Here is a 24,827-nt window from a genome sequence, read left to right on the forward strand (position 1 = left end):
AAAATTATTCCTATGCAGATCCCCTTTCGTCTCGCCAATTAACTGTTAAGTTTTATGTTCTTTGTAATAAAAAAAATAATTCATAACATTACATTTCCCGTTAACAAGTTAACGGGAAAAGAATTAGCTTACTGATTCTACCTCTAGCTCTCTGTATGATTGATAGACAATAATAATAACTGAATATGAAAAGTTATAGGTATTAATATGCATTAATGGTAGTATGGAATTAAAGTAGATTTGTTTTCAAGGTGGCATTCTGAGAAATAAAAGTGTGAAAGGTGCTTGTATTTCAAATGCCACAATATCCCAGATCTACATTTTTTTAAATGTTGTTTGGGAAAAATGGGCATTCATCAAGCATCTAAATGCAGGGCTACTCCCCTCTGCTGATGGTACAGTTACAGTGAGAATTATATTTTTGGTGATATGCTGGTTTTTCATTTAAGCCCATAGAAATTTTCTTCTAGGTATACTTCAACCGGAGCAATCAAGTGCATTTTTTAATAATGTAATTTCTTATGAAAAGGGTGATATGTGACACTGCATACTCGCAGAATTCATAGTACAAGTATTAAAATTAAAGTTAACTGACAGTAATTAATAATGATGTGCATTGACCCCAATGTTACTCCATTCAAGACAAACAAAATTAATCATTGATTTTATTTACCTTAAATACTGCACATTAAAATGATACTAGTAGATTTTATGCACCAATGGGTAAAATTTAAATATCATTATTTCATATGCATACCCATAGGTTGAAAATCTTATTTACTTTTAATCCCTTTTGAAAAATTTTTAGCTGTAGTTTTTCACTAAATTCAAAAAAAAACAATTCATTTGGAGAATACAGTAATTGTTATGATTAGTTTCAGAATAATATGTGAGCAATCTTATTGCTGGTGATCTGATGGTTGCTTATTTGATTCATTCAAATTGTAGGATAGGCTTGAATCTAGCTTAGTCAGAATACATGATCTGGAGCAAGAAATCTTGGATTTGAAACACAAGAATGCTGATCTGAAGCAGCAAGCGGATGATAAAAAGAAAGGAAGGAGAGAGTGCCAGAATAATGCAGAAGTAGTGTTGGAAGAAAAGAAGAAAGAAGTGGGGAGGTTGAATGAAAATGGTACTCCTATATTATATTCCATTTCCATGAGTAAACAACTTGAAAACGTAAAATTTTATAAGTAGCTGTATGCTTTTTAAAATCAGTGGGTGTTTTGTATGAGTAATGTATGTGCTTCAATTGCCATGGCACCTTAATGATTTCATTTGGAGATTGGCAAAAAGGAGTACATGAATGCAATAATGGCATGCCAAAAATGTTTTTCTCACAATTAAAAATGTTCAAATGAATTTAGTGGTACATTAAATGTTTACTAAATTTTTAAAGTTTTATTAGTTACTTTTACTCATTTGAAATTTTTAATTTATCTTACCAACCTCTAAAACTCTCAGTTAAACAGTCAATTATGTTCAGCATTAGATCATTTTGGAAAGTATTCAATAGTCTGCCATCAATGGGGCTATTTTCGCGAGGATTCCACTACATATTTCCATTCTGGAACCTATGAGTGTTTAAATTTCAAATATGGAGAGTTTGTGTGGGTATTCTTACCATAATCTTATGTTTACAATAAAAATGGCAAATAGAATTAGCCAGAGTCATACGATTCATGTAATGTTTTTAGAAATCACCTTAAATTAATTTTTTATCCAAAGATTGGCCCAGAACAATGGCATTCATTGGAGTGCAAGATTTTACAATTTTGAAATTTCTTTTTCCCAGTTTTTCACCTGAGTTAATTGTTTGCTCTCTCATTATAGTGCAAGATCTCACCCAAAAAGTGGAGCACCTTTCTCACACAATTCGAAGCCAAAAGCAAAGAATACTGGAATTGGAGAGTAAACTTTTGGAGAATGCAGGGTCATGGAAGAAAGATAAACATCAAGCTAGTTCTCGCAGTAATAAAGAGCATCAGGAATGGTAAATGTACATTACTAAAATATATATCAAAATTCAATAAAATCTCAGGGTATAAAAATCATTCGCCTTGACCAGGCTTCGAACCCCGTATCCCTCTAGCTTGTTAAGCTACAGAGGCTTGCTCTTACACTACAAGATTTTGGGGGTTTTTAATGAACGAGACCTTGTGACGATATACCGTGCATGCAATGTCACAGGCATTTGTGGTTGTGGACGATGCACCACAGTCCACTAGGTTAAAGCCAACTTTAGCAACACTAAGTGTGTTTTACCTTTGACAAATTCCAAGAAACTCTGGGAGATGCAGCAATAGTAACTTTTAATGGAGTCATCCGCTGTATGTGCATTAAAATGCATAACTTTAGAGTGTAAAAATCATTCACCTTGACCGGGATTCGAACTTGGATCCCGTGCCGTTCCTGCCACTCAATATGCTTTACATCCATCTTTCCTGCCTCCTTTACATTTCTCCCAACAATCAATCCCCTCTCTTCTCCCGCCATGCATGGCTCTTCCTCATTTGTTTCCACTTTGGTCCACTTCACCTTCTCCATCATTCTCCACTCTCCCATTTCAAAAGCCTCCAATTTAAGTCTATCATCCTATTTCAATGACCACGTTCCCACATCGTACATAAATACACTCCATATCAAAGTTTGAACGAGCTTTTTCTTAGCAGCCATGCTCAGAGTCATTGTCATCAGTTCCCTCCTTGTGAATGTATCTTGTCCCAACAAAATTATTCTCCTTATCTCCCTACTACTTTGTCCATTCTGGTTCAAAACACTACCAAGATACATATACTGTTCCACCTGCTCTAGTTTTTGCCCTCCTATTTTAACATTTAGCTTAGCTTTTCTCTTTGTGGAAAACTGTATAACCATTGTTTCATTTATATTTATTCTCATCCCTGATCTATCACACTCACTATCCAATGCCCTCAGGAACACTTGCAACTCCTTTACTGACTGACAAACTAAACTCAGCAAACCAAAACTAAAAAATCAGCAAACCAAACTAATTTTACGAATTCCCCACCAACTCTTATTCCTTCCTCCTGTTCTTCCCATGCCTCTTTAATCATTTCCTCTACATACAGGTTGAACAGCGACAGTGATAATGGGCAACCCTGCCTTACACCTCTTCCTAACACTGCCCATCCGGACTCCCCGTTCCTCACTTTCACCTGAGCAGTCTGAGGCATGTACAGGTTGCGGATTAGCCTCCTGTCCCTCCAATCTACTCTTATATTCTGCAAAACATTCAGTAGTTACTCCCAATTCCCAATTTACTCTATCTAATGCCTTTTTAAAATGTTTTAAACAGGCAAATACATCCTGATTGTATTCTAGGTTCCTCTCTGTTATTGACCCCATTACTGCAATGACATCATGTATGGATCTCACCATGCTTGGCCAAAATATTAAGTGTTATCCCTGAAAATGTGCCTTCATTCTACCCAGATGCTGTCTGTTACGGGCACTCAGTTATTCATCATACTATGTCAATTGTGTATCAAGATATTTTAATAAAAACATATTGATGTGCCACAAAATATTTTATACCTTCACAAAATGATGTGCATAGGAAAGTCCTGGGCAGTATATAATTTTGGTTTATCACTGCAATTATATAATTTATGTAGCATGATGAAAATGTAATTAAACCGGTCAATATATCTTGTATATTATTGTTGTTATGTATATGCACAATGCTTACATTCCTACATTGATAATGCTGCTTTGTAATGTTTACTAGACTGTATGGCTATTGTTTTCAACCTTTAATTACTATTATTTCCAATCAAAGAATGAAATTTAGTCACACCCACATTGATTCAGCTGTTTTCTTCTTATCAGGAGTGGGACCTCTGCCACAGCATCACTGTCCTCTGAGACTGTACGTCAAGCTGATAAAGTTCATGTCACATTTACAGATGCACGCACTAGTCCAGAAGTAAGCTACTCTTGTTTTTTTTAAGATTTATGAGGATATACTTTGAAATGGAATCCATGCTCTCAGATACATTAGAACTAGAGCAGTGCTATTCAGTAAATTCAAGGGCTTTAGTCTCGTTGGTGTATCCATAAACCCAGGTATTAAGTTGCACATCGTTGAAATAACCTGCATTGATTTATATTAAGAATAACAGCTGGTGGAACAGCTTAAATTTTTATCATACATTAAAATCCTTGGCCTTACCATTGTATTTATTATCAGTCAGAACAGAATGCAAGCCTCAGACCATGTTTTTTTGCTTAGACTTAGATTATACATAGTCAGTTTAGAAAAAATTAATTTCTCTCTAATCAATGTGTATAGTTTGTTTTTCTTGTGAAAGTTTTGTCCTAAAAACAATAGATTCCATCTGCATAAGAGTTTGGTTATCATGCAAGTCTACCATGATAAAAAAAATTACCCTGAGATTTAAGATTTCGCTGATTCCTGATGACAGTGGCTGCATTACATTTATAAATGTCTGATAGGGTTCTTCTAAAGTTATGCACTAGTAAATACTAAATCCCAAAAATTGCCCATAGATTCGTTGATTATGTTTCTTGCCTTTATGATAAGAGAGAACATTGATAGAGGTAAGTTGCTACTCTAGCTCTGTGTAAATATTTCAAATGAAACATTTATTCTATATTTGGCTTGTTATTGAATTATTGATGAATTGTGAATATAAATTGAAACATTATTAATTAGTGAATCTGGAATATGAATCTAAATCCCATTGATGAGGTAGTTGTCTTTTTGTCCTTCAATGCTTTATTCTTTTTCAATTGAAGTTCCTATTCATGGAGAAGTTTCTCTCCTTAAGATAGTCTGTGTCATTCTTTCAGTTTTTAATGAAACAAAAAAATGTGTTATTCTCCATACTGCTTTTTGTGTTCATCTTTAAGCTATCAAATGTGCATTTTGAACTGGTGTATGATGCAACATATGTGGAATGAAAAAGCTTTTCTTGCATTTTTTCTCATGAATTTTAATTCAATGTAACATGACATAGGCTTTTTAGAAGCTGTATATCATCAGGTGAGGTTACAAGACATGACCAGGTTCATGTAGTGCCACTTGAAGGAGAGGGGAAGGATGTCGTATGGGTGAAGGGTTTAGGTGGTCGGTGAGTGTGGTTGGGAACCCCTTGAAGATATAATGTGGCGGGTGGAGGACAGACACCCTGTGAATTCCCTCAAATATGGGACTCCGGCATCCCATTTCAAAAATGTATAATAACCCCCAGCAACATATTAGCGAATTACCAGATTTGCAAGAATTGCAGATTTTAAAGTATAACTTAATCTTCAGTGATAAACTTTGGCTATATTTTTATGAATTGTATCCACTTGTGATGCGTGCTGTGTGTGTTTCATAGGTGTGTATCGCAGATGTGTGTTCTCCTGCTTTTTGTGTGTTCTATATCTTATGGGAGATGTGGTAGTCCTAGGGTAGAGCATTGGACTGCTGACCGAACTTCGAACCCGGATCCCTCGATCTCCATGCAACAATTTCAAAACTTAAAAATCATTCACCTTGACCAGGATTCAAACCCAGATCCCTCGATGTCTACGTGTTCGAACCCCCCGTCAAGGCGAATGATTTTTACTCCCTGGAATAGTTGGATGGACATCGAGGGATCCAGGTTTGACTTCCGGTCAAGACCAATGAATTTTACACTCTGAAATTGTTGCATTGAAATACATATTAGAGGATGACTCTGTTAAAAGTTACTGTTCAGGCATCTCCCACAGTTTTTTGGAATTTGATGAACGGAGGGCCTGAGTTCAATTCCTGGGCATGCCTCTCAGGGCACCATCAGCTTCACCTGAGATGTGTGTTTTTCAGTCACCAGAATTTCCTGGGAAACTATAGGTGGCCGAGGAAAAGGATCTGATCCCCATACCCTGATGTGTGAATTTCGCGTGCCGTAGGGCTTAGTATTGGGTAAACTTGACCAACACCTACTAAACCAACCTTTGTGTTGATCCCTGTATTTTTTGTATCATGTGGCTCATGAATGGTTAAGGATTATTATAAAAGAAATATCCTGTTGCAAAAATGCATAAGTGGTAAGGTACTGTTCTCATCTAGAATATTTTATAACGGACAATAATTCTTTGTCACTTTCAGCTGGTGCTAAGGAAGACATACTTTCTATCCCTTTATATTTATATAATACCATTAAACTAGCATAATTTAAATAGCTTATGAATATATTCTGACCATGTATGTTTGAAATAACATTTTTACATTATTCAGATGTATCACCAGTGGAATGAATTAGATGAAAATTCAAGTTCATGTAGCCAGGAATCATACGGTCATTATTTTGATGAATTTGATAGTGTGAAAGTCTCATTAAAATTGAATGCAGATGATTTAGAAGAGTTTCAAAGTTCTGATTCATCGTCAAAAAATGAAAGCTATCAGGTTTGAAGAGTTTTCTTTGGTTTCATAATAGAATACTGCATCTTAAATTTCTTGAGCTATTAAAGACTGAGGCCTACTTTTAATTATTGATGTAGTTTTCGATACATTAAAATAGCATATACTTGCTGCATGGATGTGTAATGAAGCACAGATGATCAACAAATGCAGCCAACCAATATATACAGAAAATATGGTTGTGATATAAACAGATACATATGTATGGAAATTAATTTTTCATTTTATTTGATTAATTTGTGTTTTTTAGTGGTGAAAGGCTTTTCCCATTTTTCAGCCATTTTTATATGGGTGGAAGAAAGATTTACAAGATTCTTTCCCGTAGATTTACAAGAGCACAGAATTATCACCAAGTGAATAGCAGGACGTATTTCCTTCAGATAGCTAAACCAATCTTGTCGTCAGGAAAAAACAAATGACTGGCAAAGCACAAATTTGACAAAAGGACGTATTTATTTTCATCATATAATACTAATCATAATAATGCAGTGTAGGCAGTTCATGACCTATGGGTGCACAGTGAAACTATGTACTTGGGAGAATATTGAATTCTCAGGGCTAATGAATTCAAAGGAAATTATAATGGGAAAGAAAGTATGCATAGTTTGCAATTATGATTTTATTAAAATTTTGAGGTGCTGGGAAGAGAGAATAGGATGGATGATCGAGAGTTTACTGTACTTTTAAAAGAAATTATATAATTTTCATGTATTTTTCAATACTTTAATGAACTGTTGTAAGATCTGATAATGGTTGGTGGAGCTGGTAGTCAGATTTATTAGTACTAATAATTCTGTACCCAAGGGTTTTTGGAGGTGTCATCGTTCATTCCTAATATGCATTGGTTTTTTCAAAAGTATTGCATGCAGATGCCTTTTTCCAACTCTGGGTTAATTGAAATTACATAAGTGAAGCAGTAATGAAAAGCTATGATGAAATTATTCATAGTTAACTTATTTTAACTTTGAAAAGTTTTAAATGAACATTTCTTGAGTTTAAATCATGTAAAAGAATATAATATATAATTATGTGATAATGCAGTATTACTGGATTGAGTTGAATAATTTCAGTGACACTGGAAGCTTCTGTTGGGAACAAGAACTTCATCTCTAATGTATGGTTATTTTCCCGAGGCTTTTCGAAATGAGGCCTGCAACACTTTCACATTTGTGTCTATTAAACTGTATACACTGGCTATTTGTTATATTTATCGCATGCCTTAATTCTTTTTCTACTTACTTTAATGTTATCTAAGTGCTTCAAACTTGACATTTTTGTAAATCTATTGACTTAGTAGTGGCCATGCCTTTGTGGTAAAAGCTTACACTTTTGGTTATCAGTGTACATATAAACCCAGCGAAGAGGAAGAACTATTTCATGCTTCAGTTTCCATGGAAAATAATTTTTAAATTTTATCTTTGGTGCAGGCAAATTTCGGAGACCAAAGTGAAGAGTTGCTAGCTGCTAAGAATGATGTCAAACGATTAGAGGAAGAACTTAGTGCTTTAAGGAAACAACTTCAGGTATATTTAAAAGTATCAATTATATTTGATTGTGCTGGCATGTTTTTTATTGCTGCTCCCATCTCTGTTAATGATGGTACTATGGTTCAATTTTTATTGCAAAAATATATTTTTGAATATTGCACTTTGATTATGTCATTTACTTCATTATTGCATATTATTAATGTGTATAAACAAAAGTATGCGTTAAACATTCAGAAATCAATCCAATCCTGCTGTATTGTTGGTTAGTGATTTGTAATACTTATAATCGCTTGCCTGTGATTTGACTCCAAAATATGAGCCACATCAATTTTTTTCCTTGTTAATGCTGAAAAAATATTGTAATTTCTAGAGTCTTCTAGAGTGTGTGGTTCATTTATCTATCCCTGGTTTCATCTCATTATATCTGCAGTAAGTAATCACTCACTCACTCAAGTGAGTGAGTGATTAATTAAAATTGTTTCATGCTTTCCTGTTATGCCCTGTGTGTATGAAAATACATGTATAAATTTTTGTTCTCTGTGAACCACTCTTGTGTCATTCCAAATACATTCAGATAATCATGACATGTCCATTGATGTTATGTTGGCCATTAAGCCAGTTCACTGATTCAATTTAATTAATGTGAATTTATTTCTTACCTCCAGAAACCTGCCTTTTTTCATTAATTTTGAATAGAGTAATTTGATGAATGCATGCTCGAGGATGGTTTGAAAAGTCAGTGTAAAAATAAAAAATGCTTAATTTTTTGGGATGAATCAATTTTATTTTTCAACATATCTCCTGTAGCATTCGGTCCAATGCTGCTCCAGTAGGAATGACACAGTTTCCGACGTAACATGGTGGAAATCAAACAATTTAAGGACCTGATGATGTTGTACCATAACGAAACCTAGGTAGTAAATAAAAAATGTTTCCATGTGGAAAATCCAAGTTTCAATTTCAATGGTAGATATTCTTCATGATGAAAGAAGACACTTTGCTTTTACACGTCTAATTTTTTTATGGCTACCTAGGTTTTGTTACAGTGTAACATCTTCAGATGATGTTACACTGTAACCATTGCTCCTTTTCAATTCAATTTATTACTCCAGTTTATTGACTCCTTTTAAATAATGAGACAGTTCCAACTCAGCAAAAGAGGCATTTAAGCAATCACCTCTTCGAAGGAATCAAATCTCCTTTCCATCAGCCAATTCTCCATATTGAATAACAGGTAGTAGTCTGAAGGAGTCACATCTGTAGAATAGAGGGATAGAGTTGGAATCATAAGTCATCAGTTTTGCAGTCGCAACTGGAGATAAGTGAGCTGGTGCATTGCTCTGATGGAAGAGGAATTTTTATGCATGGACATATGTTGGGGGAGATTACTTTTATGTTCTCTTCAATTTCATCTTCCTTCATAAAGTAATAAAAGAGTCATTTTTACCGTCAGATAAATGTGTAATGCAAACAGATAGGTCATTTTACGTATTGATTTTGATTAATAATTTGCCAAAAAGAAAAAGTGAGAGGAATTGGAAGCATTAATTTGAAATTGCATCTTGAGAAATCTTTTCAATGTAGTGTTTTAAAAAGCTCCTATTGTTTTTTGTCCAATTTTCATGTTGTATTAATTAGATTTTAGAATATCTGATTAATTTTTTGTAGACATTATTTCATTTTATTGTTATGTGAAGGAGGACTAAATTTTTAGTTAAAATTAATCTTTCTTTTTATTTCAATATTTCTGTTGTTTTTAACTATGAATCTCTCAACAAACTGTATATAGTGGCCCAATAAATCTTGAAAACTAAGAATTCCTCCTCCCTGAATATGCCATCAATAATATATCACTAAACTGAACCTGGTATTATTCTTGTAATTATCTTATATTTTTTAGGTAGAAACTGAGCTCCATGAAAATGAGAAGGCAAAGTTGGAGGAATCACTAACAGGGGCAGAAGAGCGCTTAAGGAAACTTCAGTCAGACCAGAGGGAGCTGAGTAGTGGTCAGGGTTCATTGCGTGCAATAATTCATAGGCATGAGAGCACGATATCAAGGCTTGAAGAGTCCTTGAAGAGTTCTCAGTCTGAATACCAAAGGGAGAAGAACCTCAACAACCAACTGAAGTAAGGTTATTGCTGAAGTAAATGTATTTTGACTAATTATTTGTTGAATTCAAGTGTATTCTCCAGGCAGAAAAGTTGTCATTTGGGTAGATCTAATACTGAACTATTTTTTGTTTAACCCATGTAATCTCCCATGGATATGTTTTAATTAGGACATAATTATCTTACATTGAAAAACCATGTACATATTATACATATAACCACAGGCTTGTCAGTCTATAAATGCAGAGTTTAGTGAGAAAAAATTCTACTCAAATGTGGAAATATGGTGAAAATTCATTTTTTGTCCTATTTTGATTGATTTTATATTTGATACGATTAACTCATTTTGCTTTGATTTGGTCTCATCTGCCATTATTCTAACAATATGTTTTCATATTTTGGTATAGAACTCTTCAAGAGCAAACAGAACGTGCCCTGGTTGAAGCACAATCAAAACTATCGCAATTAGCTAGTGAGCAAAATATTTTGCAAGACCGTATGAAGGGAAGTGAAGAAAACAGTTTGAAAGTGAACAAAGAAGCAAAGTTGCAGAAGGCGGAATTAAATAAACTTCGTGAGAGCCTGGTCCAGCTTGATCAAGATAAAGATAGTCTTATGGTAAGGTTGTTTATTATATGCATAGAATACTCTTCAATGCTAAATAATCTGGCGCATTCTCTTTGATTTGAATGGCATGGATATCACTTCTTGAATGACATTTGATTTAGTGTTAATTCTTACTATGCCAAAAGTAAACCAGAATACCACTGTTCATCAGCATTCTTTGACTTTTGCCACATTTACCTGTGAGTGATTACAAAGTTATATCAAGTCATTACAAACCGCTCTTTTCCAGTGCTGGTCAGGGACTTACATCTCTGACAGTGGGAGGACTAGGTCCATGAATAACCAATTTCCTTGAAATTTATGGCTTATTTGGTGTATTCCCCCATTTTAGTGCTTATTTGGTGTATATGTGATATTGACCACCTAAAAGAATACATACATCATTTCATCTCTTCAAATGCAACAGTTCTACTGATGCAATATCATACATACAGTTATGCTATAGACATGATATTTCCAGACAGGTGGCCATGATTAAAATTCACATCATGATCCACTCTTAAGTTGTTATCTCTATTCCAAACAATGGTTTGCTATGATTTTTGCAGATTAGGAATTAACACAGGTGGTTGAAGTCAAATGTAGCTATTGAGAGCAGATTTTTTCAAATTGCTCCAATTTAAAAATATAAAATCTAGGGTTTTTGTCGCTATTTACGTATTGCTCTTCCTTGTCATGCTCCAGTGAAAATAAAATGCAGTAATTTTTTACAGCATGTGAAATCAAGTTAAAAAAATCAAAAAAAAATTTAAAAAACAATGTTATGAAGCCAAAACTTGCAACCCAACAGGTGGAAAAATTAAAAGAATGCTAGAACAGATAATAATCAAGTCTTGCATCAAAATTAGCAAAAATTAAAACATGATAATGCTAAAAAAAAATGAGTCTTGGGATTCAACCCCTTACCTCAGGGATGATATCAAGAAATGCTACCATTGCAGCAGAGGGTAGACACTTACTGCAACTTTCAAACATGATTATCACATAAGTTGATAGCCGTTGGGAAACCAAATTACCATATTTCAGTGAAATCGGTCATCCATGGACCTGGTCATCTTGGCTTTGCCATTCATGATATGTGAAATTAAGCCGGATGACAACAATGAAATGATAAAGATATATTTATAATACGGAGATAATTTGAAAATTTCTCAGATTGGAATAGAAATACGTGGCTTAAACTTTTTATTTTGCAATGTACTCTCCCTCTACACTAATGCACTTGATCCAGCGATGTTCCAATGTCTTGATCCCATCTCGAAAATTAGATTCCTTCAGGCATGCAAAATACGTGTCTAGTTCGGCTGTTAATTCTTTATCTGAAGAGCATCTCCATCCACTAAGGAAAATTTGGAGCTCGGGTAATGGTTGGAAATCTGATCCAAATCAGGCAAATAAGGCGGGTGTGGCAACAATTTGTATCTTAGTTTATGCATTTTTGCCATAGCAATGGCACTTCTGTATGGTCATGCATTGTGATGATGAAAGATGACTTGCTTCATTGCCAAACCTGGCCTTTTTGTACAGTAAGTATTTGACCAGTGGGAAAATACTCTATCAGCAGAATCCCTTTTGCATCCCAGAAAATTGAAGCCATCACCTTTTCGGCCAACCGCATTACCTTTGCTTTCTTTGGTGGCAGTCAATCAAGATGTTTCCACTGCTTTGACTGCTGTTTTGTCTCGGGGGTATAGTAGTGGGCCCCTAATTTCATCTGTGCTCACAATTTGGTGCAGAAAATCTTGTTGGTTGCTCTTAAAACGAGTCTAAAATTGTTCTGAAATTTCCATTTTGATTCATTTGTGATCCTGCGTCAAGAGTCATCCCATCTAGCAGATAATTTTCTCACATCAAATTTCTCCGTTAAAATGTGAAATGCCCTTTCAGATGACATCCCTGCAGCTTCAGGGACTCCTTGCACTTTCAGTCGGGGAACCTCCATGACCATTTTATGCACTTTTGCAATAATTTCTAGGGTAGTGGCACATTTTGGCCAACCACTCCATGGGTCATCATCTAAGCTGTCATGACCAAACTTAAACTCATTTGTCCACTTGACAACGGGTGAATATGAAGGAGCGCAGTCCCCCAGAATGTTCTGAAAGCGGCATGAATTGCCTCTGCGTTCATACCTTTCTTTGTGAAGACCACTGCTCGAATCTTAATTTTTTCCATCTTCACAAGTCACTAGACAGAAACAACAACAAAAAGGCATCCACACCACATGTCTCTTCCCAGAGCACTGGTGCATTACGTGTGTACCCATAAAGGATTACCTATTACTATGCGGTAAACTCGTTGCACTAGCACTGAAATCTGGTGATGATTCTGAGAACCTTTCAAACTACTGTTGTATATGCTTATCAACTGGAATTTGTAAAAGTTTTTATGTTTAATTTAGTTTAATCTTAGAGTATCATAAGTTAATGATGACAAAGCTTTCTTGTATATTTACTACATTGATACAGATCAAAATTGATGAGAAAACTGAGAGGATTGTGGGACTAGAAGGTGAATTAAAAGTGAAAAATTCTCGGATGGCCCAACTTGAACACACCATTGCTGAGATGAAGAAAAAATTTGAGTGAGTAAATCAGGCGTAACATTTTTAGTGGTAGCAAGGCTTTTAAAGAAATAATCATATGTAAGAGTCTGTCATTTCTTATAATATTGATTGTGGAATATCATAGATTGATATAATGGAATAAATGTGATTTATGTATAAGAAATGATTTACCTAAAAGTGGTTTAATTACCTTGTTATCACACATTTCAATAAAAATGTTTCCTGCTTAATTTTTAAAACTTGACCTTCTTAGCATTATCATACTTTTCCCACTTTGAGTACCCCTCTTGTAATTTCATATGTCTCGTTACTTATGTTTTTTTCAGTGTCACAATTGATGAAAGTGTATTAAGAGACCATGAAAGGCGAAACCTGCAGCAAGAGATTGATAGACTTCAGCAGGAACTTTCAGCATGCAAGGCTCAAAAGGAGAATGCTATTCGAGAGAATAGGTTAGTTGATTGAAATTTATGTGAAAAGTGAATCTGTTGAGTGAGTAATTATATTGTGCCTAAACTTAATTTTAAGCTGCTAGTGCTGTCTATATTTTGGTGCCCTCTACCTTGGCTCATGGATGTTCAAACAGCTGGGTTTTCTATCCATCTCTTTGCCATTGTATGGGGTTGGAGGGGTGAGCAAGAGACTCATATTAGCAAAACCCAGAGGTTTTGGGAGTACCCAGATTGTATTTTCCCAGCTTTGTTCCCAGTTCATGGTTGCTTTAGAGAGATTCAATAATATGACTGCATTTTGTGCTGGTATACTTCCTTTTGGTCTTCTAACTTGAAGCAAACTGCATGTAATCATGTTTTTTTCATTTTTGTTCTGTTTACTTTAATAATAAGGCGTACTTGGCCGAGAATCTTTCATTTTCAATATTTGGAATAGGCAATTTTACAGATTTTATAAACATTTCATGAAGTTTATGCAAGTTCCACACTCTAGCTTTAGAGTCAATGTGGAGTGGCTGTAGTATTAAAGAGGAAAGTGAGGAGAAGGGTAGTGTATATATCTCAGTGGATGATGGGATTCAATCGGTTGAGATAAAAGCAGACCTGACTAATCTAGTGGTAATCAAGTTGTGCTTGCTGATAAGTAGTCCCTGGGAGGAGGAACAGTTTGAGCGATCAATTAGAAGAAATAATTGGAAACATGCCTGGAAAGAAGCTCCTGGTAGTAATGGGGGATTGGAATGCAGTGGTAGGAAAAGGGATGAATAGGGAGGGGCAAGGTAAGAGAGTATGGTTTAGGAATTAGAAATGATCAACAAGAAAAAGCAGTTGAATACTGCAGAAGGGGTTTGATAATGACTAGCATGTTTCAAACACCATCACATGCGCATGTACTCATGGATAATGCTGGAAGAGACATCAGATTATGTCATGGTTTGACATAGATTTTGAAACATTAGCATCAAATCCAAGAGCATACAAAGTTAGGCCATAATTTAGAAGTCGTGAAATGCAATTGCCTAATTTATTAAGATGTGCTTAATACGAATATGGGAGAAGTGAGAAGTCAACCAGGATATTCAGGGAAGATAATAAAAAGTATTAATGCTCGCTAGATAGTGAGCCTGTCAAGCACATTAGGGGCACCCGCACCCGTCATTTTCCATACCATTGCATGGAAAACTACTTCGCTTCTTGCAACCTCAATGTCCTGTTTAGTACACACAAAGAGTCTGCCCCCATTTACGTTTTTGATGACAATTTTACCGTCTTGGGTCCACACGTTTCCAGCCAAGTCTTATGCGTCATTTAAAATTTTTTTCTTGTTGACTTGAGGGACTCTGTAATCAGATATCTCATACCTTTGAGGGCTGTCTTTACTATCGAAACCTTCGCTCTATCTTGATAAGAGATAAATTGAAATAATATGGGCCTTTTCTGGGGTTCTCCCAATGGTTTGTATTGGCCAATCCTATGGGTGGGTCCGAGCCAAGAAGAGTTCACAGAAACGTTTAATTAATCAGTAGAAGAGAGAATGATTGGAAAGTAGGGTATAGGAAGGAAAAGAATAGGCTTTTTAGACAGCATCAAGGCAGGCAGAAGTTATGAAGAAATTAAGGAAGAAATAGGAAGTCCCCTCAATTTTTCATTAGAAACCATCTAAAGCCTACCTTGAAAGTGTAAAGAGTATCCTTAGTTCAATAGTTTCAGCCTCAACTTTGTGGAAGTTCATTTTAATAAATGAAAAAGAAACACTTTGTTTCAATCCACCACTTTATTACAGGTACGACTAGTTTCGACGAAGGAGGATGACGCCGTAGCGTCGAAACTAGTCGTACCTGTAATAAAGTGGTGGATTGGAACAAAGTGTTTCTTTTTCATTTATTAAGAGTATCCTTATTGATTTGATCAAAATGAGCAATGCTGACTACTTTTTGCGGTTTTCATGAATAACAACAGAACAGATATCTGGGTTAAAATGTTTTATAGTATATCCTACTAATTCTTTTATTTTAAGTATGTCTTACTGCCGCCAGTGAAAGGTCCAAGCAAACAGTGAGGTCCTGTTTCTGAAGTAAGGAGAGTAAACACAGCATATCAATTATATTTCTTGACAGGCGGATTCAAGATGACCTAGCCTCTTTGACAAATGACTGTCGAATAACCCACCGTGAGCTAGAAGACAGCCGACGTGAAGTAGAAGATCTAAAACTTCAGTTGCAAGGCTATGTTGATGAAGTTCGTCGCATTGAAGAACTTTTGGCTCGCAAGGTATGAAATTATTTATTTAGCCATATTTCATTGTACTTTTAGCTTTTATCTTGTGAATAATTAGTCTCATTTTTTGGGTTGTTTGTCCATTTTTTTGGCAATACATAGAACATTTTAATTTGAAAATGTTGCTTATGTTTTCCTTGCTCATATTTGTATTAATTTCTTTTGAATGAAACCTTCAAGGAGGAAGAACGCAATGATCTTTTGGATCAATTCAGATGTTTGAGTGCAGAAGCTTCCGTATTGGAGTCAACCAATCATTCCCTTGAATCAGAAACTACTGATGCACGCATGCAGCTGCGAATGACTAATGAGCGCATTGTGGATCTGGAAAGGCAGCTGGATGATAGTCACTCCCTTATTCGAGGATATGAGCAGCAGGTACTAGTGTATAAACATTGTGAATTTTCATTCTGCATAAAAGCCTGCAATGTATATCTTGTGGCTCGTCAATAATCTCCGAAAAATTCATCTGCTTTTCTCAGATATCCACTTTGACCAGACAAGTTGCCACATTTGAGATGCAGTTCCGCACCATGGAAGATCATAAGTCAAGGCTAGAAGCTGATCTTTCAGCATCTCGTGAGTTGTGTCGCAAACTTGACGGTCAAAAGGATCAGCTAATGGAACGTATCTCCACTTCATCATCAGATAAAACATCAGTAAGTATATTAATGCTTTGATTTCCTTGTGGATGTCCCTCTAATATTTTAGCCATAAAGAACTAAAGTTTGGACAGACGGCTGCTCATATCTGGATGTGAAAATATTTAAAGTTAAAAGTATCTGAGATTCTGCCGATATTTTGATTAAACAATTTCTACATGCATTGATTTCAGCATCAATCCACAATTTTTTATGGGAAAAAACATTCTTATTTTATTTGGTTGAAAATAGTGTAGGTCACAATCAGAGTATTAATAGAATAGCATCAAATATTTAATATTCTTAAATCTTCTGTCTCTATGAATATTAACATAAATTCCTCCTTGGGTAAATTGTATTTGTTGAATGAAAGGAACTAGTTTTTCACTGAATAAATAAACTTGATATTTTTTTACCCAAAAAAGTTTTTTGTGTGAAAAAATACCAAGTTTATTTATTCAGTGATCATGAATTTTCACCAAGTAGAACCTCAAAGCAGTTTTTGATTAAATTATTAAATGCATTTAAAAAATGAAGTTTTAATGTGGAGCACATCAGCTATGATCTGTTAAGTTAGAGTGATGTATGAAATTGCCATAGCAGCCAGCTCAGTGGCCACTGCGTGGTGATGTTAGCAGAACATGCAACAGTGATATGCATTGATTTAGCGATGCAAGTCACTCAAGAAACTGTGGGTGATGCCACAACAGTAACTTCAGAAGAGTCATCCACTAATGTGCATTTTAATGCAACAATGTCAAAGCATGAAAATCATTTGCCTTGACCTGGGTTCGAATCATGATCAAGGCGAATGATTTTTATGATTTGAAATTGTTGCATTGCAATGCAAATTAGTGGATGTCTCAGTTAAAGTTACTGGCGTGGCATCTCCCTCAGTTTCTTTGAATTTTTCAAAGGTAAGCACCCTTGTGTTTAAGCATTGGCTTTAGCCTCGGGGACTGCAGCATGACATGCCGGGCTAAACATACTAGTGACAGTGTATGTACAGTGTAGTGTCTTAACATTTGTTCCTTTAAAGCCCCTGTAATTTCTGAGCATATTAGGATGCTTTGGTAGCTTAATTGGTTAAGCAATTAACAAGATTTCAAGGGGTAGATGTAGATGTGGGTCCAAACTAGAACTTTGGTCTAGGCAAATGATTTTGACGCTTTGAAATTGTTGCATTGCAATGTTGTCTTGTTTTTTGTTCACAACATATGCAAGTGACCCAATCTGACTAATTTAATTGACTGCTATTGTTAGGAGATTCAATAATAATTTGAGGGGATAGGGTGGATGTTTACATGTTTCATTCCTCTACTGAAATGTATAATGAATTTCCTATTCATGCAGCTGTTAAAATTTGTGACCCTTGCCTTCAGGCATAAAAAAATGATCGCTCTATGAAAATATTTAAAAATAGGCTAAAACATTTCCTGTTAGAAAATTCTGAACAAAATTATAGGCTTTATGGAAGAGTCTTGTAACTGTAGGTATATACGTGGTTGACCTTCCCCTTATTCTACCTCTGTAAAATCCTTGGACCAATCATCTTCACAGAATAAGTGAATAAACTTTTAATTTTTAATGAAAAATTAGTGTATTTTAAAAGACACAAGTAATCTAAGTCTAGCTAGAAAGTAAAAACTAGAAGTAATCCAAGTTGATTACTTCTAGTTTTAGGTAAATAAATTGTAATTCTGTGCCCTACATAAGCAAATGCTATAAGTACATCTGGTGTTCTGAGTAAAATCTGTAGTGTGTACATGTAGAATCCACATATATGTTCATGTGCATATATGAATTGAGAATTAAATATTTTTGAAGTTTTTAAATTGTGGGGATATATGCATAAAACCTTTGTGTGAGAAATCTTTGTTGTCAGTTTACTTATCATAAATTATTGCAAATTCAGGGGAATGTTAATCAAGTGGGTACAGTATTCACCTACTATCAACCAAATTCATCTACTACAACTTGTTCTCTACTGAGTAACTATGGACTACCCGCCTTAACCAAAGCTATGTGGTATTCTAGGTACTAGAACCCCAGGTGGCACTTTGGCCCTCCGGCCATGATGCATGAATTTCACATTCTTAAGGGCTTAATATAGCTTGAACTCCATCCTCGCCTATTTACCCAAATGTTGGGTTCATTAATGCGGTGGACTGTAAATTAATTTAACAGAATATTTTTGTAGAAATCATATTTAGTTCCAGAGTAGAGTATATTTTTACAGAGACCTCTGAGTGGAAGCATTTGATATAAGCATTACTTTACCTTTCTTATCTTACCTTAACATGCAAGTCTTCTTTTTTGTTTTATGATTTTTCTCATACTTTAAATGGTTTCCAGGCTGAAAAAGAAGCAACTAAATTGAGAAAAGATTTTGAAAAGTTGCAGTCAACTATTGAAAGTAACAATGAAAGAATAACTACTTTAGAAAGCAAGTTGCTGAGGAAAGAAAAGGAGTGTTTGGAAGAGCAGATGACAAATGAGGAATTGAAGCAGGAAGTTGAAAGGCTGCAAGAAAACATCCTCTCACTTGAAAAGAAGCTGTAAGTTTCATTTTTTAGTGCAGTTAAACTCATGTTCGTGGTGACCATTCCCATGAATATTTTTTTTTAATTAGTCCCCTTCGTAGCATAAATCAGCTATTTTTGCATCCACCTGTGACTTGTTACCAAATAAATTGAATGCAGGCATAATTGACTTATTTGTAAGTAATGAAGCAAGTGTAGCCATGACCTGTAGAAATTTGTTTACAGATTAAATGTGGAAATGATCTCACTCAAATAACTCAATGCACTCTAGGCTCTGAATTACTTACTGAATACATTTGGTGCTATTGAGGCAAATGGTGTGCTAAGTTTGACCAGGTACTGACAAACAGATAGATGATCTGACAGAAAGGTGTTTAAAATGCTTCTTAAATTTTTTTCAATGAATATGTCATGGTTGCCATTCAGCTAGTCTGTTAAAGTTGAGAAAATTAAAGTAGGTCGATCAAAGTTTGTCTGTAATTAACTCCACTGATTAATTGGATTGCTATCTGGTTGCAAGGCAAATAAAACTTATATCATTGTTTGAATTTATTTCATATTCATTTTGACATTTTTGGAGAAGGGTTGCTGAGTTTAGATTAGGTGATGTAAATTAAGCTACCTAAATATGTATAAATAGATGGTTTACTCAACTTAATTTTCAGTAGATGCTTTGCTATAATTTAAATTAATAATTATTATTATTTTAAATTATATTAAAGAAGCTTCTACTGCTTCACAATTTAGCATAAATATGGTATACTTAATAATTTCATTTGTGAGAACTCTACTTGAAGGTAATGGCTATTGATTGACATTTATTTTAATTCTGTGATATTATGAAAACATGTGTATTTTTGAAAGATATAACAGAAAATAGTGTTACTCTAGTTAAATTCTATGACACTTGTTTTAATTTATTTTATTATTGTCACATTTAAATTTTCAGAGAGAAAGAAATGGCTGATGTCCACAAGTATCAGAAGAAAGCATTAGAATTTGGAAGTCATCTGGAACAGACGCAAAAGGAAACTGATGATCCAATGAGGTATGGGAAGAGGTCAAGGTATCGAGCCTCCACGCTACCTCCACATACTCGTTTTACTGTCAAAACAAAACAGGGCTCCTCAACTTCAACTCAAGTCAGCAAAGCAAGCATTCAAACTTACTCCAAAGAAATCTTGCGAAACAAATCTGTCCAAGGATCGTTAATTGGTTGCGTTGATCCCTTAGAATGGACTCCACCCAACTCTGCTGCTCGTTCATCGCTCACAGTAATTCACAATTTGCCCAAGGTTCATGTTAAATATGAGAGCTTGCCATCATCAACGAAGGTGATTTCTTCCCTTGATAAATGTAAGGGAAAGCCCCCCACATCTTCGTCCAAAGCTCACGATACTGCTGGACAGAAGACCTCCAAAGGCAGTGATACTTTTAGAGTTAAGGAGGACCATAGGCCTCACAAAACTGATGCCATAGAAAATCTTTCTGCTCCTGCCCAGCTCAGATGGCATGGCACTCTACCATCTGGCAGGTCAGTTTCTTACTAATCCTCTTGACTTTCATTTCTTTCACCACAGCTTTTCACATACTTCAATCCTTGTGCACCCTATCACACTTTGGTAAATTTTCATGTTAGGCCATTGTGCATGACATGATCCTTCCAATTTTTTCTCTTCTTAAGAATTGATTTTTATTTTTTGTTCCTAACTTGAGTCTTGTATTCTTGAATGTAGTCTAAAGTTGCTTATCATTGCACCGTTGGCATGCCCAGTAACTTTTTGAGAAGTCAATTGCATTGATAATGCGAAATTATCCTTAAGGCATTTCATCTGCAAAAAATATTTATTTATATTATTAAAGATGCCAGTTAAGCTATTGAGGGGTCCCCCTTCACTTCAAAATTTCGGGGGCATTTTCGGAGAATTTCTGAGTGTAAGAGGACGCCTTAATAGCTTAATTGGCTAAAGCACTCGGCTGAACACCAAGGGATCTGGGTTCGAATCTTGGTCAAGGCGGGTGATTTTTATACTCTGAAATTGTTTCATTGTAATGTGCATTTATTGGATGATCCATTAAAAGTCACTGTTGTGGCATACCCGCAGTTTCTTGGAATTTGAAAAGTTCTTTCTTGCAATGCTGCATAAGAAATGGATTCCAAGATATGACTCTTCAAAGTTTGTTGCATGTTCTTTTGAAAAACTCATGATAATGAATAAACACTAATAACTCTAGAAACATGCGCATAGATATCTGTACACAATGATGCGTCTGTGAAATATACAAGTATTTAAATACAAATTAATAAATGGAATTGAAAAAATGCTGTTCATTAGTTTAAATACTTGTTGTGCATGACTTAACCATTTCAATTATTGCTAAAATTATATCTTCTTCCACATCACTTATTTATATTATTTGGTTTGAAAACAATATTCTATACTTTAAAAAATATTAACTTGCCTAAATGCTGTACATACAAGGTCTGTTCAAAAAGTATCGCAAATTTTTAATTTTCACGGGTTATGTATATTTGATTTTTTGTGGCTTTATGTTGGTACTTCTGTCTCTCACAAATGCTGAAAAGTTTGGCCATTTTGAATTCTCAATTAATTGTTGACAGTGGTTTTGATTTGATGTGTTTTGGCTTGTCTTCGATTTTTGCTTGTTCCAAAAAATGGATCAAAGAATCTGTATCAAATTTTGTGTGAAAAACAAAATTAAGTGCCCAGATGCATTCAGAATGTTGACTGTGGCATATGGAGAATCTACCTTGGACCGAAGCAATGTTTATCGGTGATACAAAATGTTCTCAGAGGGCCGAGAAGATGTGAATGACGAAGAGAAATGTTGCCCGAGCACGTCAACAACAGACGAAAACATTGATGAAGTGAAGGAAATAGTATTGGCCAATCGTCGAATCACTGTTAGAGAAGTTTCTGAGGACCTAAATGTATCTAATGGCCTGTGCCATTCCATTTTTACCAATTACTTGGGCATATCACATGTCGTAGCAAAATTTGCACCAAAATTGCTCAATTTTGACCATAAACAGCAACAAGGCATTAACATTGCTAATGAGGTGTTGGATTCTGTCCACAACGACCCAAATTTGCTCCAGGGGGTCATAAATGGTGACGAATCATGGGTTTATGGTTATGGCATGGAAACTAAAGCTCACTCATACTAATGGAAGCTGCAGTACGAGCCAAGACCGAAAAAAGCGTGCCAAGTTCAGTCAAATAAGAGAGTTTTGCTTACAGTTTTCTTCAATTGCAAGGGTGTGGTACATCATGAGTTCTTGCCACAGGGTAGAATGGTAAATAAAAAATGTAACCTGCAAGTTATGCACAATTTGCACGAAGCAATCCACCATAAACGCCTGGAAATGTGGAAAAACAAAAATTAGCTTTTGCACCATGACAATACCCCTGTTCACACATCGTTACTTGTGCGCCAACTTTTGGCCAAAAACAACACACTGATAATGCTGCAGCCACCGTATTCCCCAGATCTGGCACCCAGTGACATTTTTTTGTTCCTGAAACTGAAGAGGCCCATGAAAGGACGACGCTACGATTGATAAAGGCTGCATCGATCACAAAAAATGATTTTTTGAAGTGTTTCGTGGATTGGAAAAAACATTGGTACAAGTGTATAATATCTAATGGGGATTAATTTGAAGGGGACAAAATAGGTATTCATGAATAAATAAATAATTTTTGAAAAAACACAAAAGTGGCGATACTTTTTGAACAGACCTCGTATGGCATTTGATAAAGTATATAGATATTTTACAGTGTAGCAGTAAATTTATGAGTGTATGATAAATCCAGTGGTATTATGTAGCAACTAAAACTTAACTCACTCAGTACATAAATCCTTATTTCCTCGTCCCTAAGACGCCCCAGATTAGAATTTTAATGTATTCATAAATGGAATTATTTAAATACTTGGATCAGGTAGACTAGGGTCAAATTATTTTGATGTTAACATTCAATTAGAAGACAATTGAATTGTTAAATTAAAAAATAACCAGCTACACATATGTCAAAGTTTTCTTCAAAACACTTCCATTTCCATTAATATCTTTTTACTACACCCCCCAGTTTCAACAAAACAGCGCTTTCAATTATTTGTAAAATCCATGTCTCTTTATATCATTAAGGAGTTATGGAAGAAACCCTTATGCTCTTGCTGGCCTTCTCGGCCAGAAACTGTTGAGGAATAGTATGATTGAGAAAGGCCTTGGATGTGGTCGCATGCCTAATCGACGTCTTTAATTTACTATGTTGATTACAAAAAGCTCTTTAGCCGACTTTGATTGACAACTCTCACAAAATTTAACCAGGAAGGTTACATTTTTGGTTTCCTTATGGCATTCTTTCAAATTTCATGTTATTATGACTCCACATCGGCTGAGTCACATTCTTAAGCTTCATGGGACTGTGATTCTATTAGGCAGAATATTAGTTGATTGGTTTAAGAAGAAAACTATGAGGGCAAATAAATTTACAAATGAGAATGTTGAAAAATTTTTAACAGAATGGGATACTGCAGAAAAGCAAAATCAGTTTTTAATTCAGAGAAAGTCTAGGTAAGTTGCGGAAGGTCAAATCAAGAATTTGCTAAGTGCTCTACCTTTTTCAGTATTAAGCCACTAATTCATTAATTTAAATGTACTTTTTATCCAAATATGCTCTGAGTTAAGTTTCTCAAGAAAGTAAATCTTCAAGAAGTATAAATTTATTTTTGAATAAAGCCATGTTAAGCACATATAGATGCCTACATATTTGAATACCTCTTGTTTTCTTTGTATTTACGTGGGTTGAATTTTATTTGAAACTTATTCCTCATTCCTAGTTTGTTTTTTAACCATGTTTGTAAATATTTTTCTGCTGCTTATTATTTTCTATTGATTCCTGGTTGTAAAATGTAGACCCGCTGGCTTTTAAGTAAGGGAAATTACAAAGAACAATAAAGTCCTTAAAAAATATGAGCAATGGTCAGGTAAAACTAGATAAGAATTCCACTGACATAATACAAAGAAACTTCCCCGACTTTCAATTGATGTTATTAACTTGACTCTGCATGAATATTTCAGTGAAGTTAGTGTTGCAGTGGATGAGAAAGATGATGATGGAGACCTCTTGATAAGGCTGGATTCTCCGACAAACTCATACTTCAGTGGATGAAGAAGTGTTTAGTAATTCCAATGAGTCCTATAGGACTATACCGTCTGATCAAATATATTTATAGCAATGGTTGTGATGCCTTTGTGGAAAGTAAATCTGGTAAAAATAATCCAGAAAAACAACATTGTTATGAAATGAATGGTAGTTATAATTTCTCATGCCAAAGTTTATTTTACTATGAATTTTAATGTTTGTATATATTTTTGTAACAGAGTATTGACTGTTGTTGTGCACTTGTAATGTAAGATAAAATGGAATACATTCTTTAGTGTTAATAAAGTTTTAATTATATAAATACTGCTGCATTTAGTGATTTTACAATCATGTATTGCTTATTCTTCTGATTTTAATGTTTTTTTTTCAAGGAATAGCACTGTAACTACAGGGAGATAGGTAGGAACTCACTAAATTAGATGATCTTAAGCCGTGCATTTGTCGAATTTACAGTGTGTTTTAATTGTTATCAATCATTCTTGCTTTACCAT

At 34.9% G+C, this 24,827-nt stretch overlaps 1 protein-coding gene across 2 annotated transcripts in view; it reads left to right on the forward strand.

The window, feature by feature from the left end:
* Positions 1-24,594, forward strand: part of LOC139698056 (centrosomal protein of 135 kDa-like) — a 37,562-nt gene extending 12,968 nt beyond the window's left edge. Inside the window, exons 9-22 of one of the 2 annotated variants that reach the window (XM_071596921.1) lie at positions 949-1,135; positions 1,837-1,996; positions 3,856-3,952; positions 7,870-7,965; positions 9,830-10,059; positions 10,449-10,659; positions 13,137-13,252; positions 13,561-13,686; positions 15,804-15,957; positions 16,144-16,341; positions 16,446-16,622; positions 18,960-19,162; positions 20,097-20,681; positions 24,252-24,594. In XM_071596921.1, coding sequence (XP_071453022.1) covers positions 949-1,135; positions 1,837-1,996; positions 3,856-3,952; positions 7,870-7,965; positions 9,830-10,059; positions 10,449-10,659; positions 13,137-13,252; positions 13,561-13,686; positions 15,804-15,957; positions 16,144-16,341; positions 16,446-16,622; positions 18,960-19,162; positions 20,097-20,681; positions 24,252-24,342 — 2,631 coding nt within the window. In that variant the 3' untranslated portion in view covers positions 24,343-24,594. The remainder of the gene's footprint in view (positions 1-948; positions 1,136-1,836; positions 1,997-3,855; positions 3,953-7,869; positions 7,966-9,829; positions 10,060-10,448; positions 10,660-13,136; positions 13,253-13,560; positions 13,687-15,803; positions 15,958-16,143; positions 16,342-16,445; positions 16,623-18,959; positions 19,163-20,096; positions 20,682-24,251) is intronic. The other variant, XM_071596922.1, reaches the window with a different exon arrangement.
* Positions 24,595-24,827: the final 233 nt, after the last annotated feature.

This window comes from Hetaerina americana, unplaced genomic scaffold (assembly GCF_022747635.1).
Source record: "Hetaerina americana unplaced genomic scaffold, ioHetAmer1.1.p SCAF_8, whole genome shotgun sequence".
NCBI lineage: Eukaryota > Metazoa > Arthropoda > Insecta > Odonata > Calopterygidae > Hetaerina > Hetaerina americana.